The sequence below is a fragment of the Sorex fumeus genome, unplaced genomic scaffold (genome assembly GCF_029834395.1).
Source record: "Sorex fumeus unplaced genomic scaffold, SorFum_2.1 ptg000064l, whole genome shotgun sequence".
Lineage (NCBI taxonomy): Eukaryota > Metazoa > Chordata > Mammalia > Eulipotyphla > Soricidae > Sorex > Sorex fumeus.
In genome coordinates, this window is record NW_026606121.1 from 3614935 (window position 1) to 3633035 (window position 18101).

The 18101-nt window shown below is 60.3% G+C and overlaps 1 protein-coding gene across 1 annotated transcript in view; it reads left to right on the forward strand.

The window, feature by feature from the left end:
* The first annotated feature begins 1340 nt into the window (after positions 1-1340).
* Positions 1341-18101, forward strand: part of TNRC18 (trinucleotide repeat containing 18) — a 55988-nt gene continuing 39227 nt past the window's right edge. Inside the window, exons 1-2 of the mRNA XM_056128572.1 lie at positions 1341-1702; positions 3618-4031. Coding sequence (XP_055984547.1) covers positions 3845-4031 — 187 coding nt within the window. The 5' untranslated portion in view covers positions 1341-1702; positions 3618-3844. The remainder of the gene's footprint in view (positions 1703-3617; positions 4032-18101) is intronic.

An 18101-nucleotide genomic window follows, 5' to 3' on the forward strand; every position in this document is an offset into this window, starting at 1 on the left:
CCGCCGCGGCCAGCCAAGCACTTTTTGGGTTTGGCGGCCGCTTCCTCTGAGCTCAACAGATTTTTTTTTTCCCGGTCTCGCCCTCCCTGGAGGGGGCGCGGCGGATGGAAGGCGAGAGCGGCCCCCAGCCAAGAGGTTTTTAATATTACACTTTAATAGGTTTCAGAAGGCCCCGTGGAGAAATGCTAATAGGCTGAAATGTCAGAATCGAGAGGGAGTCAGTTCGCGCTCAGCCGATCTAATCCTTTTTTCTGCTCTGATTTTTTTTGGGGGGAGGGGAGGGGCGCGCCCACGCAGAGCCAGGCCTCGGGGAGGGCGGGGCGCGCCGAGCGGGGCCGGTAGCCGGGGCCCGGGCGGGGGGCCGGCCCGCGTTTCTATAGGAACCCCCTTTCAGAAGATTAGACTCACCGCTGCCCGCCGCCGCGGCCTCTCCAAAATATTAATCAGTGACCATCTGACACCGCGTTTCTGGGAGGGACCCGCAGGCCGGGGCTAAGGAAAACGGCCTTCGCGCCTGCCCATCCCACCCCACCTCGCTCCTGGGGGAGAGGGATGAATCGCGGCTTTGTTTTAAGGTGGGGGGGAGGGTAACAGCAGCTCGGTCTGTTTTGGCGTCTCCGCTGCGCGTTCTCCTTGGCGCGCCCGGGGGTGGTGGGGGGGGCCGGGGCCGGGGCCGGGCGCGGGGTGTCGGTCGGTGGGCCCCCACGTCCTTCCCGGCTCCCTCGGCTCGTCACCTCCTCCTGCGAGCAAGGAAGCTGACAGGCGGCCCATTAAACCGCGCCTAGCAAAGCCCTGGATTGCGGCGACAACCATCTTCCTCTATTTTGATCACTCAGCCCAGACGCTGGGGGAGGGGGAGGAAAAGGGGGGGAGGAGGGGGACGAGGGGGGAGGGGGTTGGAGGAGAGGAGGAGGAGGAGGAGGAGAGGAGGAGGAGGAGGAGGAGGAGGAAAGGCGGGAGCGGGGAGGGGGGGGTCGGAGCCGGTGGAGGGGGAGGGCTGCCTAGAAACGGCTCGGAAAAATTCTCACCACCAGTTTTGATCATTCAGCCCCGCCGAGGGGAGCCTGGAAACTGCTGGAGCTCCTCGGGCCGTAATTGGTTTTATAGGAATGGCCGAGCGCCAAGGTGTTTACATGCGCGTGATGGACAGCGCGCGCGGCCAATGGCTGGCGGCGGGGGGCCGGCCCGGGGGAGGCGGGCTCGGGGGAACAATGCGTGTTTCTTCGCCGCGGAGCGCTCCCCTCCCCCCGCCGCCCGCCCGGCCCCCCCCTTCCCCACCCCCCCGCTGGGTTTTTTTTTTTTTTTTTTTTTTTTTTTAGATCCAGCGAGAGGAACTTGAAAGGGGGGTTGTGTAATGTACCTTTTCCAATCCCGGGCTGTATATGGAGATTTGGGATTCTTTAAACCGGCGCTACCTGGATTTTATTAAAAAGCGGGGCGCCCGGCGGGAGGAAAGCTGGCTTTCCCGGGGGCTGCGGGAGCCCGGCCGCGGGAGGGCGGAGGAGTTGGCGCGCCGCGCGCTCGTCCCGGGGAGCGGTTTTCTACCAAAAAAAGGAAAGGCGGGCAAAAAGTGTGAGCTGGCCGCGGGTGGCGAGCGGGAGCAGCGGCCGCGGCATGGCGCGTTGCACGGGCGTCTAGGCGCGCCGGGAGCCCGGGCGCCCGCCCGAGTCGTCGTCGCCGGAGCCCGGAGCCGCCGCGCCAGGTACGACCCTGGGCGCGCCACGGTCCCCCAAACTTCCCCGGCCGCCGCGCCGGCCCGCCTCCCCCCTCGGGGTGCAGCCGGGGGGTCCCCGCGGTTCTCCGGCCGCCCCGCGAGCGGTCGGGGAGCGGGGTCCGCGAGGCGGGGGCCGCCCCTGGGCGGGGTGGGACGGCGCCCCGGTTCCCCACCGGAGCCCGCAAGCCCCATCTCCAACCCTCCCCAGCCCGGTCCGGGGCCGTCGGTTTCCCCTCTTGGTGCCCGGCGGGCGGCGGGGGACCCAGGGACGCCGACGAGCCGTTTTCGATTCTAGGCTGTTTTTAATTAAAAGCCGGAATTCAGCCATTTTAACTGCACTTCAGAGGGGGAGCAAAGTGGGGAGAAGGCGGCGGAGCCCGCAGATGGCCGGGGCCGCTGCTCCTCCGGGCGAGCGCGGCCGTGCTGGGGGCTTCACCCCGACCTTCCTCCAGCCGGGGCGCCCGGGCGGCAGGCTCCGAAGCCCTGGCTTTTACTGGAAAGCGGCACGAAGGACAATTTAAAAAAAAATCACGGGAAGCTCTTCGCCGCCTTAGACATGTCCCTTCGGATGTGGCGATCTTAGATTTTTTTTTTTTCCGTTCCAAAGTAAACGCGGATCTGGTAACCGGAGCGAGGGCGGGCGGGCGGGCGGGCTAGGGTGGCTGGAACCAAACTGGATCGGAAAAGCACCCTCGGCAGAGTTGGGGAGGGACCCCGCAGAAGGAGCGGGGTCTGGGGGGGGTGCTCGGAAGGTCTGCAGCTCGGGGGGGCTTGCACCCGGGGCGCAGGGCGCGCACTCCCGGCCAGGCGCGCCCGGGCCTCCCCGCCGCAGGAATCCGAGCTTGCAGCTGGGCAGTGGACGGCGAGGCCAGGGCTGGCTCCGAGACCCCCTTCCCGCCCCCGCGGGGATGGCAAACGACAAATCTTTTAAACAAACAGCTTTAAACTGGAACTGCAGGGGGATTTACATCCGAGGCTGGGGGAGGCGCCCCTCCGTCGGCCGGCGCTGTGAAGGTCTCCTTTGTAGGTTATTTTGGGGGTGGGGGGGGGAATGTCGGGTTTAGAAGCAGACCCTTGAGCCCTTCGCTTTCCCCTCTGACTCCCCCACCCCACCCCCCACCTCCTCTGCGCCAGGCCACGTCCCGGGGCCGCAGGATTCGCAGGTCTGGGCTTTGGAAAATGAAACTAAAGCAGTTTGTTTTGAAGGATTCTTTCCAGTCCTCGGGCGAGAAATGCCACGTCTGGGGCCTCACGCCCTGGCTCCGGCGAGGGGCCGGGGGCCGTGGGGGGCCTCGGGAGGGGGCGGCGAGGCTCCTTAAAAAGACTCCCCGGGCCCGGCGCCCTCTCCCCCACCCCACGGCGCATTCCGCGGCGCGGGGCGCGCTCTGGAGCCCCAGCTCGGAGCCGGCGGCCGGGGGGCCCCCGGGAGGTTAAATATTAAACTTGGCGGATCAGATAGTGACATAGCGTTTAAGCAGACATTTCGAACCGCTCGTGGAAAGGTTTCAGCCGGGAGCATGTGACGCCCAGGAATAAAACACTCGGGAGGTTTGTATTGACGCCGTCCGGGCGCTGCCCGGGGGCCCCTGCCCGGGACTTGGGAGCACCCGAGCGCAGCTGGGCCGCGCCGGACGCCGGCAGCCCGACGGTGGGGGACCCCCGAAGGCCTTTTATTTATTTATTTATTTATTTTTGGGGTCCGTCTCCCCACCCACTTTAAAAAAGAAAGCCGAAGGCTCCCTTTCCTCTCGCCTATGGAAACGGGGCCCGGGTTCTGCAGCCCGGGAGCGCGGACGCCCTTTCTGAAACTTGTTTCTTTTCTGTTTTTGTTTTTGTCCTGTTCGCCCCCCTCCCCCTTCCCCCTTCTCTGTTGCTCCCGCGGCCGCCTCCGGTCCCTGCCAAGACGCCGGGTGCGCCGCCGCCTGTCGCCGCTCCGCCTGGCCGCCCGGAGGGGCCCCGCCGCCGGCCTCCCGCGCGCCCCGCGCCCCGCGCCCCGCCGGCCGCCGACATGCCCGCCGCGCCCGCGCCGCCCGAGGACTCCGGGACGCCGCCGAGGCCGCACGTTTAGGTCGCCCTGAGCGAGGCCGGCGGGCCGGGAGGGGGGGGCTGGCCGCGGCACTCCGGCGGAGGATGGATGGCCGAGACTTCGGGCCCCCGCGGTCCGTGCACGGCCCCCCGCCGCCGCTGCTGTCCGGCCTGGCCATGGACAGCCATCGTGTGGGCGCGGCCGCGGCCGGACGCCTGCCCGCCTCGGGCTTGCCGGGCCCGCTGCCGCCCGGGAAGTACATGGCCGGCCTCAACCTCCACCCGCACCCGGGTAAGTGCCGGGCGCGCGGCCCGCCCCCTCCCGCGCAACCCCCTGTCCCCCCGGGATCCTGGGGAGGGACGCAGGGTGGAAACGCGCGCGTCTCCCGGGGCGCGCGGGCGAGGAGCGCCGTCGGCTCGCGGCCCGGTCGTCCGGCTCCCCCGAGCTCCCGCGTCTGCAGAAAAACCCGGGCGGCCGGGGGTGTTCGCGCCCGGACCCGTCCCCGCGTCTGCAGAAACCCGGGCGGCCGGGGGTGTTCGCGCCCGGACCCGTCCCCGCGTCTGCAGAAACCCGGGCGGCCGGGGGTGTTAGCGCCCGGACCCATCCCCGCGGCGGCTGCAGCAGCCCGGGTGCGGTTGTCAGAGTCGGGGCTTGGAAAGAAGGGGCTGCTCCCTCCTGGAGCTCCCCGAGCGTCCCTGGAGCGGGAAGCCTTGATCGTCGCCCTTGGCTGCACGAGCGGGCCCGGGGCACCCATCTGTCCTCTGCCGGCCCCCGGCCAGCCCGCCAGCAGGATGCACACGGGAGCCCTAGTTCTGAGGGAGAGAGCTGCGCTACCAGGACCCCGTCCCTGACCTTGGTGCAGGGAAACCCGCATATTTTGGGCAGCGCAGACCGGGGTTGACGCTTTGCACCCGCCGGAGGTGAAACTTGAGGCTTGGGAGGGAGGTGTGCACATTGACTGCTGGGCTGCCTCCAGCCGAGGCTGGCCTTCCCCCCCATGCTCCCCCCATTCGGGAAATTTCCAGCACCACGTAGATGGCTAGACTGGAGGCCCCCTGGGCCCGCTGCTACCCAGGCGGACTCAGCGGCCCAGGGAGTTCTGATCCACTGGCCGCTTCCCACCTCGTCAGGAGGGAAGCCCCAGGCCTGCCGGGAAAGCCGGTTTGTCCCCTCCTGGGCTTCCAGCCTACTGCCTGGCCTGGCTGCCTGGAACTTTGGGAAAAGCTACCTTTGCTGCCGAGCGTGGCGGAGTGGTGTTGAACGTTTGTGACTCTTGTGGAAGCACCCCGCGACTCCCTCCCCAGTGTCCTTGAGGTCTTGGTGAGGAGAAGCCCTCCCCTTTGCAAGAAGCCACCTGGATTCAGTCTCCCCGACCCTGCATGTCCTACCAGCCCGCTTTGATTTCTCTCCTGGAACTTTTCAGGAACCGAGTCCCTACTCGAGGGACAAAGGGCCTTTGTGAGGTGCAGGGCTGGGCGGGGTACGCCCCCCCCTCCAAGCATGGAGATCCCCTGCAGCCCGGGCACCCCACACTCCAGCCACTGCATCTCCAAGGAGTGGGAGCAGGGCTTTTTTTTCTCTTGCGTCCTGGGGGGGGCGCACAGTGTGGATGGCGGGGGCAGCCCAGGGCTAAGGAAGGGCCTCAGGGCCTGTCCCCTTTCCTGTGCCCCAAGAGTTTTTTTTTTTTTTTACATTTGTTGTTGAGCTTATGAGATCACTCTGTTGGGCTTGGAGCCTCCCTGTCAGAGGGAGGGAGAAGGCGCAACTGGTGTGGCCGCGGTGCCAGCCCTGCACCCGGCGTGTCCGCCTGCTTGCCCGGCTGCCCGCCCAGCGCTTTCAGGAGGGTGAGGTTGGCTGAGAGACCAGGCCAGGGGACCCGATCCGGCTGGCAGGACGAGGAAGTGCAGTGGGAGGCGGCCCCGGGGGCCTGTCTGGGCACCTCCTGTGCAGAGCGGCTGGACTTGTGCGTGCTCAGCGGCTGAGGTCATGGAGGAAACGGGATGGGAGCGTGGCCAGGCCAGGGTCGGCCGCGGAGGAGGACGCGCAGGCTGGAGCAGCCTCTCTGGCCCAGCTCTCTGGGAGGGAAGAGGGTGGCACTGGACCATGCCAGGCCCTCATGGGGACCCCCCACCCCCCAGGTCTGGGTGTGCCAATCCTGTCTCCCAGGAGGCCCTGTGCGGTGGGGTGCTGCCGGCTCTGGCTTGGCTGTTTGGGGCAGCTGGGTTACAGATCCCTCAGCCCGAGGAGCCCTGCCCTGTCCTGCTCTCCTTGTGGGGGGTGCAGGTGCTAAATTCTCTCTCCCTGCCCCTCCTCTTCTTGGCTGTCAGTTCCTGAGCTTTGGCCAGCATGCTCTGCCCCCTTTTTATTTGTTTATTTTGGTTCTGGAACGGACCTGAGAAGTTGAACTGTTCGCCTGAGGTCACACAGTTGGGAGAAACACCCCCTCTCCCGCCCCCACCACTGGGCTCCAGCTCCCATCCTGGGGCCTGGGGCCTGGGAGGGGAGTGACCGGCTGGGGGCAGGGCCCGTGCAAGGGTTATCTGCGGGGGTCTCCCCGGAGCCATTACTACCTGGGTCTCACCGGTGGGAGGCCAGCACTGCTTTCCTTTTCCATCAGCCCTGGGGGCTGCTTGAGCCAGGCATGAGTGACCAGTGGCCTGCCCCCTTCTCAGCCTGGGCTCCTGTGCCACTGCCCTCACGTGCCAGTTAGAGCCATCGGGAGGATTTTGTGCCCCTATGTCTGTTCTCTGGGGCGGGGGAGCTTGCTTCTGGGGCCGCATATTGCAGGTGGGGGTCACTGGACAATAGGGCCCCTGGGCGGCTTGTCCCGCTGCTTTATCTCTGGAATCCAACCTCAGCTGGATTGATTTAAAAAGATTAATCAAGGGGCCGGGTGGGGTTGGCGGAGCGCGTTGGGGCCCGGGAGAAGGGGGATTCCCGGCACGGCACGGCCGGCTGCGGGTGAGCTGGCGTCGGGCCCCAGAGCCTCCTGCTCTTGGGCTCTCTTGCTGCTTTCTCTTGCCTCTCATGCTGGGGTCTCTTGCTTCAGCCAGGGAATTGCAGCTTGCTCTGCCGACTGGGCACCCCTCTGGCCTTGAGGACCCAGCAGTGGCTGCACAGACAAGGAGCTCAGCTCTCCTGGAGCGCTCCCCTCCTAGTGTGGGAACACACCCCGAGGCCAGGAGGGTCCTTGCCGGAAGAACTGCAGGCTGGGCAGGGAAGAAAGTGTGGAGGGGCGTGTGGGAGCCCAACCGGGCTCTCTTGGGTCTCTGGGCTCTGGGCTCTCGGAGGGGGAGGGGGAGGGGGCGGGGAGGGCAGGGGAGGGGGCGGGGAGGGCGCGGACTATCCCTGAAGGCCAGTAATGAGGTCTTGGAATTTAAGACCTTGAGTGGCGAGGACACTGTGGAGGGATTCAGATGCAGGGGGTTGGGGGTGGGGGACTCGGACTGAAGGACATTGTACAGAACTGGCCTGAACTCTTGGAGGAAAAAAAATAAATGCTTCTGGTCTGCAAGACAGAGGAAAGCCAAGAATTGTTCCTGATTCAGGGAGCCCAGAGAAACGGGGCACCGTGGCAGGCCACATGTGGCCCTGGAGTGGGTGTGGGCTCAGGGAAGAAGTGGTTCTGAAGGGCTCATGGGGTCCAGGACATTGCCCACCACTGCTGGCGTACGTGGCCACCTAGGTGTCTGGTGAATAGCAGGTTTCCTGCTGCCACTGCCGAGAATTGCACGGTGGTTACGTAAGAGTCTGGCTTTGTGTTTTGGAAGGCGGGTCCTTGAAGTGCCCAGGCCCAGGGAGGCAGTGGCCACCACGCAGCCACCCCGGGAATGAATGGCCCGCTGGCTCGGGAGAGAGTAGACAACACCTGTGATTCACAAATGTGCTTGCAGGCTCCTCGAGGTAATGATGGAGCATCGCCCAGGGTGCTCTGCAGTGCCCGGAGCTGGATGGGGCAGACAGTGGCTTGGACTATTGCAAACTTTGCTTTGACTAGGAAATGATTCCAGAACCTGTGTCTGGGGGGTCTTGAGAGATAGGACAGTGAGGGCGCTTGCCTTGCATGCAGCCAGCCTGGGTTTGATCCCTGGTACCTTGTGTGGTTCGGAGAACAGCCAGGAGTGATCCCTGAGCAGTGCTGGGTGTGGCCCCCAAACAAACAGTGACCAAAAATAAAACCATTGGTCTAGGTGGGTGGAAGACATCCTGACTGACAAGGGGCTGGGCTGGCGGGGGGTGGGGGGTGGGGGGGAGTTGTCTGGTTGGCTCCAGGGAACAGTGGAGGGCCAGAGGGGGGCCAGCAGTTGGGGTTGTGTGAAGGGGCAGTGGGCAGCGATGGGGCATTATTTATTTATTTATTTGCTTTTTTGGGTCATACCCGGCGATGCACAGGGGTTACTCCTGGCTTTGCACTCAGGCATCACTCCTAAGGGTGCTCAGGGGACCATTTGGGATGCTGGGAATCGAACCCGGGTCGGCTGCGTGCAAGGCAAATGCCCTACCCGCTGTACTATCACTCCAACCCTCATTGAATTTTTTTTTAAATAATTTTTTTTTTTGCATTCTTGATTTAAAGGTGGTCTGCCCAGGGTCCCTTGGCTGCTGGCCCAGCCCTGCCCCCTGTGACATCACTACAGGTCCTGCACATGTGAGGGACATCTCCACAACATCCCATCCTCTGTGCCCAGCTTCAGTGGGGACAGGTCTTGGGTCACCCCAGGACCTACTGGGGTTGGGGTTGTGGCCAGAGCACCAGTGGAGCCTGGCCCTCCAGAGCACACCCCTGGCTCACAGATTCATCAGCTTCTCACCCTAACGGTTCTGCCTGAGCCAGTGGAAGGCTGACTGGGCATGGCTGGTACAGCTTCTGCAGGCAGCAGCCGGACTGCCTGCCTTCAGATCTTGAGCCTCTGCTTACTACTGGGCATGAGTGGACTCTCAAGGCCTTGATGTTTCCACCTGTGAAATGGGAATGTTGCATCCTTTCTTGGTACCGGATTGGTGGGTGGGTGAAGCCTGAGCTCTGAGCCAGCTGCACAGGCCCAGCCCTGTACTAGAGTATGAGTGATTCGTGCAATTACAAGGATCATTAGCGGTGAGTCAGGATCCCTCACTCCGGGCTGGATCTCTCCCAGGGGACTGGGGAGAAGGTCCAAAGGCCAGCTAGGCCGGCTTTGCGCTGGGGAGTCCCAGGTTCCACCTGCAGTGTTCCCTGGGCCTCTGAGCACCCAGGGTCAGGACTCCCAGGCTGCTCTCCAGGACTGTCCCCAGCAATGCTGGCTGTGGCCCCACACCAGAAGCAGAGAGCACTCTCCCTGCGCCGGTAGCCCACTAGTGCCAGAATTCCGGCAGGGACCCCTGTTGAGGGTCCCCCCCTGGTTTTGGGGCCACACCCAGCAGTGCTGGGGCTTACTCCTGGCTTTGCAGTCAGGAATCACTCCTGGTGGGCCCAGAGGACCATATCACATGGGTGCCGGGGCTCGGCTGCGTGCTAGGCAAGTGCTCTCCTGCTGATACAGAGCATCACCCAGGTCTTGTCTACCTGTGTCACGTACAGCTGATGAACTGTGAGCCGCTGTCTTCGCGTGTTAATTGATTTTTAATGACATGAACTTGCCCCGTCATCCGCTCTCCTGTTTGGTACCCCTGGAACTCCTCCCCCTTCACCATCCTCCCCCTTTTTTTGCTGCTGCCTTCGACTTGTTTTTCCTGTTTCCAAACCTTCCCTCAACGGGCCTGCGCACAGCTGCCTGCTTACTCTCTGCTCACTCCTTTCCTGTTGGCACGGAGCACTGATTGCCGATTCCTGACTGCTCTGGAATATTCCACTCCGCAAGGGGGCAACATGGAGTGTTCTCTGGGTGTGGGTGTTTTGGGATGTGTGCTGTTTTCAAGCATCCAGACAGATCCGATTCTGTAGTGCCCAGGAGGGAAGGTCTCTCAAGGGGCAGAGGGTGGGGAGCTGGGCATGCGTGTGTGTCTTTGTGTGTGTGTGTGTGTGTGTGTGTGTGTGTGTTGTGCTGCGGCTTCAGTGGGAATAACTTCTGTCGTGTTCTCTCCTGCTTTCCGGGGGCTCCGCGTCTTTGCCAACACTTGGTACCATCTATTTATTTGGTTTCTCTTCATTCGAGAGCATACATAGAGATATTTCATTGTGTGCCTTCAAAAAGCTTTTTACTGATTTTGTGTGTGTGTGTGTGTGTGTGTGTGTGTGTGTATGCGCATGCGCGCGCGTGTGCGCCACACTTAGCAATGCTCAGGGCTTACTCCTGACTCTATGCTCAGGAATTGCTCCTAGTGGGACCCGGGGGAGCAAATGCAGTGTTGGAGATCGAACCGTTAAACCAGCCTTCTTCTCTAATTTTATTTTATTCTTTTTGCCTTTTTTTTTTTTTTTTTTTTGCTTTTTGGGTCACACCTGGTGATGCTCAGGGGTTCCTCCTGACTTTGCACTCAGGAATCACTCCTGGCGGTGCTCAGGGGACCATATGGGATGCTGGGAATCGAACCCGGGTCTGCTGCGTGCAAGGCAAATGCCCTACCTGCCGTGCTATTGCTCCAGCCCCTCTTTTTGCTTTTTTGGGTCACACCCTGCGATGCACAGGGATTACTCCTGGCCTTGCACTAAGAAAATACCCCTGGTGGTGCTCCAGGGACCATATGGGATGCTGGGAACCGTGCAAGGCAAACGGCCCTACCCGCTGTACTATCACTCCAGCCCAGCCTTTATTCTCTGAGCTCTCTCTGGACCCTTGTACGGGCCTTTCCTTTGCTCCTCTCCTTCCTTCCTTCCTTCCTTCCTTCCTTCCTTCCTTCCTTCCTTCCTTTCTTCCTTCCTTTCATGTTTTAGGGCCACATCAGGTGGTGGTGCTCAGGGCTTTCTCCTGGCAGGGCTCAGGGGATTATATGGGATGCAGGGGATTGAACCCCTGTCGACTGCATACCCTACCCGCTGTACTGTTGCTCTGTACTTTTATTTATTTATTTTTGGCTTTTTGGGTCACACCTGGCAATGCACAGGGGTTCCTCCTGGCTCTGCACTCAGGAATTACCCCTGGCAGTGCTCAGGGGACCATATGGGATGCTGGGAATCGAACCTGTGTTGGCCGCTTGCAAGGCAATAGCCCTACCCGCTGTGCTATGGCTCCAGCCCCTGTTGCTCTGTACTGTTGCTCTGGCCCTTTTTTATTTTTTTGAAGCCATACCCCGTGGTGCTCGGCACTCACTCTTGTCAGGGCTCGGGCTTGTGTGTGGTGCAGGGGAGCAAGTCCCGGTCACCCAGATGCAAGGCAAGTGCCCTACCCTTGTACTCTCCTCTTGCCCCCGAAAGCTGTTTTTCTGCCGGGGCTGGTCTGGCCACACCAGGGAGTGCTGGAGGCAGTTCCCTGGTGCCTGGCCCTGGGCTGGCCCTGGGCTGGCCCACAGGGCTGTGCCTGGGGTTGTGCAGGTCTGCTCTCTGCCCCCTGTCCTGTTCTGTGGCTACAGGCTCCCTGCCCCGTTGTTTTGATCCCCATTTTTAACTTGTTTGCCTGCTTCCTTGACCTTTTCTCAATCTCTTTCTGTGTAATGACCTGCAATGGCCAGCCAGCCAGCTAGTGACTGTGCTTTTGAAATTCTCTGTTGTTTTTGTTGTATGTTTGGGGGGCCACACCTGGCAGTGCTCAGGACTGGGTCCTGGATGTGTGCGCAGGGAATGACTCCTGGCCCTGCCCACAGGACCCTGTGGGATCAGACCCGGTGAGTCGCGTGCAAGGCAAGTGTTGTACAAGTGTTGTCTCTCTGGCCCCGCTTGTTGGTGTCTGTGGAAGTCAAGATTTTGTGGAGACAGTTTGAGTGAACTGTGATGGGAGCAGTGCGCCCAGGACGGGCCATTTCCCTCTCTGGGTTTTCCCTCAGAGGAAAGGTTTGAGGGTGTGGTGGGGGTGTCAGTGGGTTGGTCCCAGCGTGGCGCTGCTGTCTGTTCTGTGTGCTGATCGGTTTGCCAGACGGTTGGGTTTAAACCGGTTTATTATCACGGCTTTATAAGTATTGTTTACATCTGATCTACAAGGCATAATAAAATTTATTTCCTTTATTTCCTGGAGTTGCTGATTTGCTTTTTTCCCTCCCTGTTGGCTGGGGATTTATTCAACTCTGACTCCTGCCTCCCAGGTGCAGTTTTCTTTCGGGACAGGTCTGTAGCACTGTTCTTCCCGTTTTGCTCGAGCGGGCACCGGTAACGTCTCCATTGTGAGACTTGTTACTGTTGAATCGAATACACCACGGGGAGCTTGCCAGGCTCTGCCGTGCGGGCGGGATAGTCTTGGTAGTTCACCAGGCTCTCTGAGAGGGACAGAGGAAATCAAACCCGGGTCAGCCGCGTGCAAGGCAGATGCCCTACCGCTGTGCTGTCTATCGCTTGGGCAGGTCTAGTTGGTTAAATGAACTCACCCTTGGAGGTCTCTTTCCTGGATTTCTTTGGTTCTGGGGTGGCAGTGGAAGGAGCTGAGGCCTGGGGGTGGGACTGGCTGGGGTGTGGGGCTGAGGACAGTGCAGGTTCCGGTTTGAAGTGTGCTTGCATGCTCTCTGACCCACCTCAAAGGACTTCTGGAACGTGTGTGTGTGTGTGTGTGTGTGTGAGCGAGCGCTCAGGGTTACTCACGACGCTGTGCTCCGGGAATCACTCCTGGCAGCCTCAGGGGACTGTCTGGATGCGGGATTGAACCCCGGGTTGGGCAAGGAAGCTTGTTACTAATCTGCTGCACTATCTCTCTTGCCCTCCCCCTGGAATTCTTTTTTCTTTTTTTTTTAATCTTCTTGTTTCAGCCCAGTCTACTCCCTCGGAGCCACATCTCCGGCCTCTGTGCTTGCTTGCTTGCTTTCTTTCTTTCTTTCTTTCTTCTTTCTTTTTTAACTGCTTTTTGTCCTTGTTTTGCTGAAGCATATCCTGAGGTAGCATTCCATGAAGGATACAGACAGAGAAGGCGAATTCTTCTGAGGCCTGGCGTGCCTGAAACGCCTTTTCTCGCCCTTAACACATGATGGGCGTTGAGGGAATGATTTCCCCACTGTGTTGAAGGAATTGCATCATCAGCCCTGTGACTTTTGAGGCTAGAGATGCTATTTCGATTCTGACTTTTGTATGTGCTCTGCCCCGCCCCCTCCCCATTTCCACAGCTAATGAGTCTTTTAGAGTCACAGAATAATGAGTAGCTGGGGTTCTGGAGATCTTTTGTTTATTTGTTTTTGGGCCACTCCCAAGGTGCTCAGGGCTTACTCCTGGCTCCATGCTCAGGGATCTCTCCTGGTGTGGTTTGAGAGTCTGTGCAGTTCTGGGGATCATCCTGGGTTTGTCTTCCCTGCCGTGCCGTCTCTTCCACTCTGGAGTTCTTGCATGTGCTTAAGTTGCCTGGGACATGTTGCCCAACGTTTCCTTGCTTCAGTTTTTTCTGTTGTAACATGAGTAATCATGCCCCCTCTTTGGGTTTAAAGAGGACAAAATGAATTTCTGTACGTAAGCATATGGAACGTTGTTTAAATAACTGAGTCTCCTAGGGTGTTTTCTTTTGGCCACACCTGGTGGTGCTCAGGGCTGACTCCTGGCTCTGCGCTCAGGGATCACTCCTGGAGGACTCTAAGGCCATGTGGGGTGCTGAGGATGGAACCCAGGTCAGCTTTGTGCAAGGCAAATGCCCTCCCTGCTGTGCTCTCACCCCATTTCTCCCTATTTTTTGGGGGGACCACACCCAGCGATGCCCAGGGCTTATCCTGCCTCGGGGATTTGGGATCATTCCTGGTGGGCTGGGGGGACCATATGGGTTGCCTGGGAATGAGTCCACGATGGCCACTTCCAAGGCATTGTCCTCCCTGTCCTTGCTTCCCTGTTTATTTCACGGGCCACACCCCGGGGTTCTCAGGGCTTCCTGGCTCAGCACTCAGGAGTCATTCCTGGCAGGCTACGGGAACTGTGTGGGATGCCTGGGATCGAATTTGGTTGGCTGCGTGCTAGGCCAGCATCCTGCCCGCTGCAGTTTGTTTTTGTTTTCAGTGCCCCGCTCCTGACTGCCTGGGGACCCCCCTGCGAGCCTCTTCACACAGGTCTCCTACATGCTGTTTTGCTCAGCCTGTTGAGTACCTGTCCCTGCAGCCCCTCACCTCCATAGTGGAATTTGTTTTGCGGGGTACACCCTCCGTTCTCAGGGCTTACTCCTGACTCTGCATTTAGGGATCACTCCTGGCAAGCTTGGGAGGGGGTCCTAGGGGGTGCTAGGGATCAAACCCCAGGTCGGTCACGTGCAAGACAAGAGCCCTCCCTGCTGTCTCTGTCCCCATTGAATTTCCCTGTTTTGCCCACCTTTATTCTTATATGGGGGGGTGCCCACCAGGCAGGGAGAGTTCTGCGGACGGTCCCCAGAGCAGAGCCTGGGCTTCTTGCCCGCAGAGCACTGCAGCCTGTGGCCCCAGAGCACTCAAACTTTTGTTTTTGCTTCGGGGCCACATGTAGTGGTGTTCAGGGACTGACTCCTGGCTCTGCTCTCAGGGACCCTCTGTGGTGCCCAGGATCGAACCTGGGCTGGCCGCGTGCAAGGCGAGCACCCTCTCTGTCCTGTCTCTCCTGGTTTTGATTTTTAAATACTAGCGGTAGGGCATTTGCCTTGCATGCAGACAGTCTGGCTGAGCCGGGCTCAATTCCTCCGCCCCTCTCAGAGAGCCCGGCAAGCTACCGAGAGTATCTTGCCTGCACAGCAAAGCCCGGCAAGCTACCCGTGACCTGTTCGATATGCCAAACACAGTAACAACAAGTCTCATGATGGAGACGTAACTGGGCCCGCTTGAGCAAATCCATGAATAACGAGAGGACCGTGACCGTGATTTTCGAGGGGCTGGGCTTGCTGGCAGTGCTGAGGGTGGGACTCGGGTTCAGGTACACCAAGGCACCTGCTCTGCCACTTGAGTGACAGAGTCCCGGCCCCTCTTCTTTTTGGGGTGATTCTGTACTTGTTTCATGCCTGTTGGCATATACACCCGTCCTTATCTATATGTTCTTGCCGTTTCTCCCCTGTGGTTAGTGCTGGTGATCTCTTGGTGTTAGACTGAAGCTGAGGGTTCTCAGTGCTGTGGGAGGGGTGGGGGTGAGGCTGGAAGGGGGTTGTAGCCTATGATGGATGCATGTTTCCAGATCTTCTCTCCAGGCCTCTCTGCCTTGAGCTTCTGGCTGGCAGCCCTGCCGTGACCCCCAGGGTTCTGGCTCCCTAATGAGCAGAGTTCTGCACTCCAGCCTGTCTTGGGAACAGGCAGCTCGCTTTAGGACATGTACTTGGCATCCTGGCTGAGGTGTCAGAAGCTCCCCACCGGTGCCTGCCCACACCTGTCTGCGGGGGGGGGGGGGGGCGGGAGGGGGAGGGGGGGGCGGGGAGTGGCGTCTCTCTCCCTGCAGGCCATTGCTGTCACTTTCTTCTTCACTCCTTTGTCCCCACCTCTGGCCTGCTTTCCTGGAAGGTCTCCACCCCTTCCTTCCTCTCTGGGGCCATCCCACTGGTCTGGAGAGGGTCCCACCCCTGCTGATTGAGTCCTCAGGAGCCTGGGGCCAGGCCGGGCCTCGGAATTTGCATGTCTTTGGCTGGGCCAAGACCTCCTGGGAATCCCCCTCCGGGGCTGGGCTGGGGAATGTGGCCCACCCCGGCTGGGGTGGAGTTCCGCTTTGGGGTGGGGGAGCAGTCTGGGAGGAACTGGGGAGGGAATACCGAGATTCCAGCACTTTACCCTCTGGAGCCTTGGCGGGGCGGGCGCAAAGGGTCTGGGGTTAGGCCGAGTACTGTGCTGACTGGGCAGGGGGTGGGGTGGGGGTGTGCAGACTTGGGGCGCTGCTGGGATTTCTTAGGGCCAGCCCATTAGGCGGGCAGCGTCTTTCCCCTCCTGGCAGGGGCATCTGGCTGGTGTCCACAGCTCATCTTGGATTCCTGCGACCCTGGCCCTCGTCCTCGTTGCCCAAGGCCCAGTTGCCACATCCTTGGGCGCCCTAGAGGGTTGGCAGGGTCACACAGCCCCTCAAGCGTTGTGCCCCTGGGAAGAGGCACGAGAGGGAGGAGCCCCCTTGGTTTGGAAGAGGAAACTGACTCAGAGAGGCTGGGTGCCTTCCCCAAGTCTGCATAGCGGAGGGCAGCTCTGGGAGCCCAGGGGCAGGGGCTGTGAGGGGGGAGGCCAGCATCTGGGGATTTCCTCTGCATCCTCCGTGACTTGGTGTAACCTGGCCTCTGGTGGCAGTTTTGGCTGGTTGCGCGCGTGTGTGTTTACTGACTGCCCCTAGACTTCCAAGATTCTGTCCTGGGCTGCTGTAGAAGGTCTGGGTTCAGTTCCACATCATCTGGAGCGATCCCCCAGACACTGAGCGGGGAGCAGCCCGAAGCTCTGCCAGGTGTGACCCACCCCCCAAACTAAGGCAGCACCCTGCTTTCCTGCCCAGAAAGGGTCTTTTATGCTTGGTTTTGGCGGGACCCAGTGGTTGGACCGTCTTAGTGGAGAGAGCCTGGGTTCTGTTTCCGACGCTGAAGTACAAAAGCATTTTTTGTTTATTGTTGGGGGGGGCACATTCAGGGGTGCTCTGGGGCCACTCCTGGTGGTGCTGGATGCCAGAGGGCTCCATTCTGTCCCCCAGAAGTGGCTGACGGTGGCCAAGACCCAGTGGTCACAGCTGTGAGTAGCCTGAGTTCTGCTGGGTGTGGCGGGAAGAGAAAAACAGAAGGGTCCCCCCTCCATGGTATCTTTTTGGGGTTTCAGATCCACACTGAGTCGAGTGCAGGGTCTGGAGTGATAATACAGGGGTAGGGCGCTTGCCTTGCAGGCCTCTCTTTTAATCCCTGCCATCCCATATGGTCCCCCGATCCACACCAAGGAAGCCGGGAGTAACCCCAGAGCATTGCCGGGGGTGGCTCCAGAACAACAAAGGATTGAGAGCAGACCCACCTGTGTAGTGGCCCCTGACCATACACCAGCACTCTGGGGGCCCTATCTCCTCGGGGGACCCTGGACGAGGGCCTTGTGACTCACACGGGGCAAGCTGTGGAATGAGTGCTCCTGCATCCTTGGCCTTTTATTTTAAAAAATTGGGGGTTATTTAGTGATGTTCAGGGGTCCTGGGGCCCTTCCCTGTAATGATCCTGGCCAGCGAGGTCACTTGGGGCCCAGGCCTGCTGTGACTGTTGTCACCGTGAGGCCTAGTGCAGCCATCCAGTGACCTGTGTCCAGGGATGCCGGTCCCAGCCCAGCCCCATCCACCAGCTTGTCTGAATTGCCTCCTGCAGTAGCCAGGCTTGGGGCTCAGTCCCTGTCCCTCATGCCGACTGCCCGTGGGTGGAGCCGGAACCCGGGTCCCCAGTTCAGAGCTGGGAAACCCCAGGGCAGGCTCGCGGCCAGCCTTTCCCTGTGACTGAATTGTCCTGCCCGTGACCTAGATCTGCAGTCCGAGTGTGCTTTCAGGGTCTGAACATGCAGACATACGGACTTGGGTGCAGACAGACAGGCTCCCATGCCCATGCATACACATTCACATGTGCTGCACCCGGACATGAGGCACACTTGTGTTCACAGGCATGGCATGTCCACCCATGCACAGGCGTGTACACACATGCATTGTGCACATGGAGGAAGACAAGGCCCACCATGTGTGCACATGCACACAGGAACACGTGAGCACACATGGGGTGGAGCTGTGCTGCCCTGCTCACACGCGGCCTTGAGCCCGAAGGTCACCCATGCCCGTCTGCTCTCCACTCGATCCCCAGACAGCACTGTGTGTGCGGCCGGTGGCAGGTCTCGAGTCCTGCCTTGGTGCTCAGGGTGCTCCTGGTGGTCCAGGGGATTGAACCCGGGTCTGCAGTGCACAAGGCTGCCTCAGGGCCCAGAAGTTCAACCACCTGCAGCTCCTGGTGGGAACCTCGGTTAAGGTGTGTCCACTCAGGTAGCTGGTGTGGCACTTTTGTTTGGGGGCCACACCCTGCAGTGCTCAGGACTGAGTTTGGGCTGGCTAACCACTGGGGGCTCCCAGGATTGAACTGTGCAACACCAGCACTTTACTCTTTTACTGTCTCTCAGGTGTGACTCACCTTTTTTTGTAAAAGAAAATTTAAAATTAAAAAAAAAAAGGAAGTGCCCTGTGATAGTGCAGTGGGTAGGGCCCTTGATTTGCAAGCAGGTTCCCAGCTCCTGCACCTCTTAACAGTCACCTGGTTTGGTGGGTCCTCAGGGCCAGCAATAAGCCCTGAGGCACCACCAGGTGCGACCCTCCAAAACAAAACCCTAAGGAAACAAAATGAATAAATCTAGTGGAGGTTCCCTGCGGAGGGGGCTTGTTTGGGGTCTGGCCAAGCCTGCTGTGGACTTCTG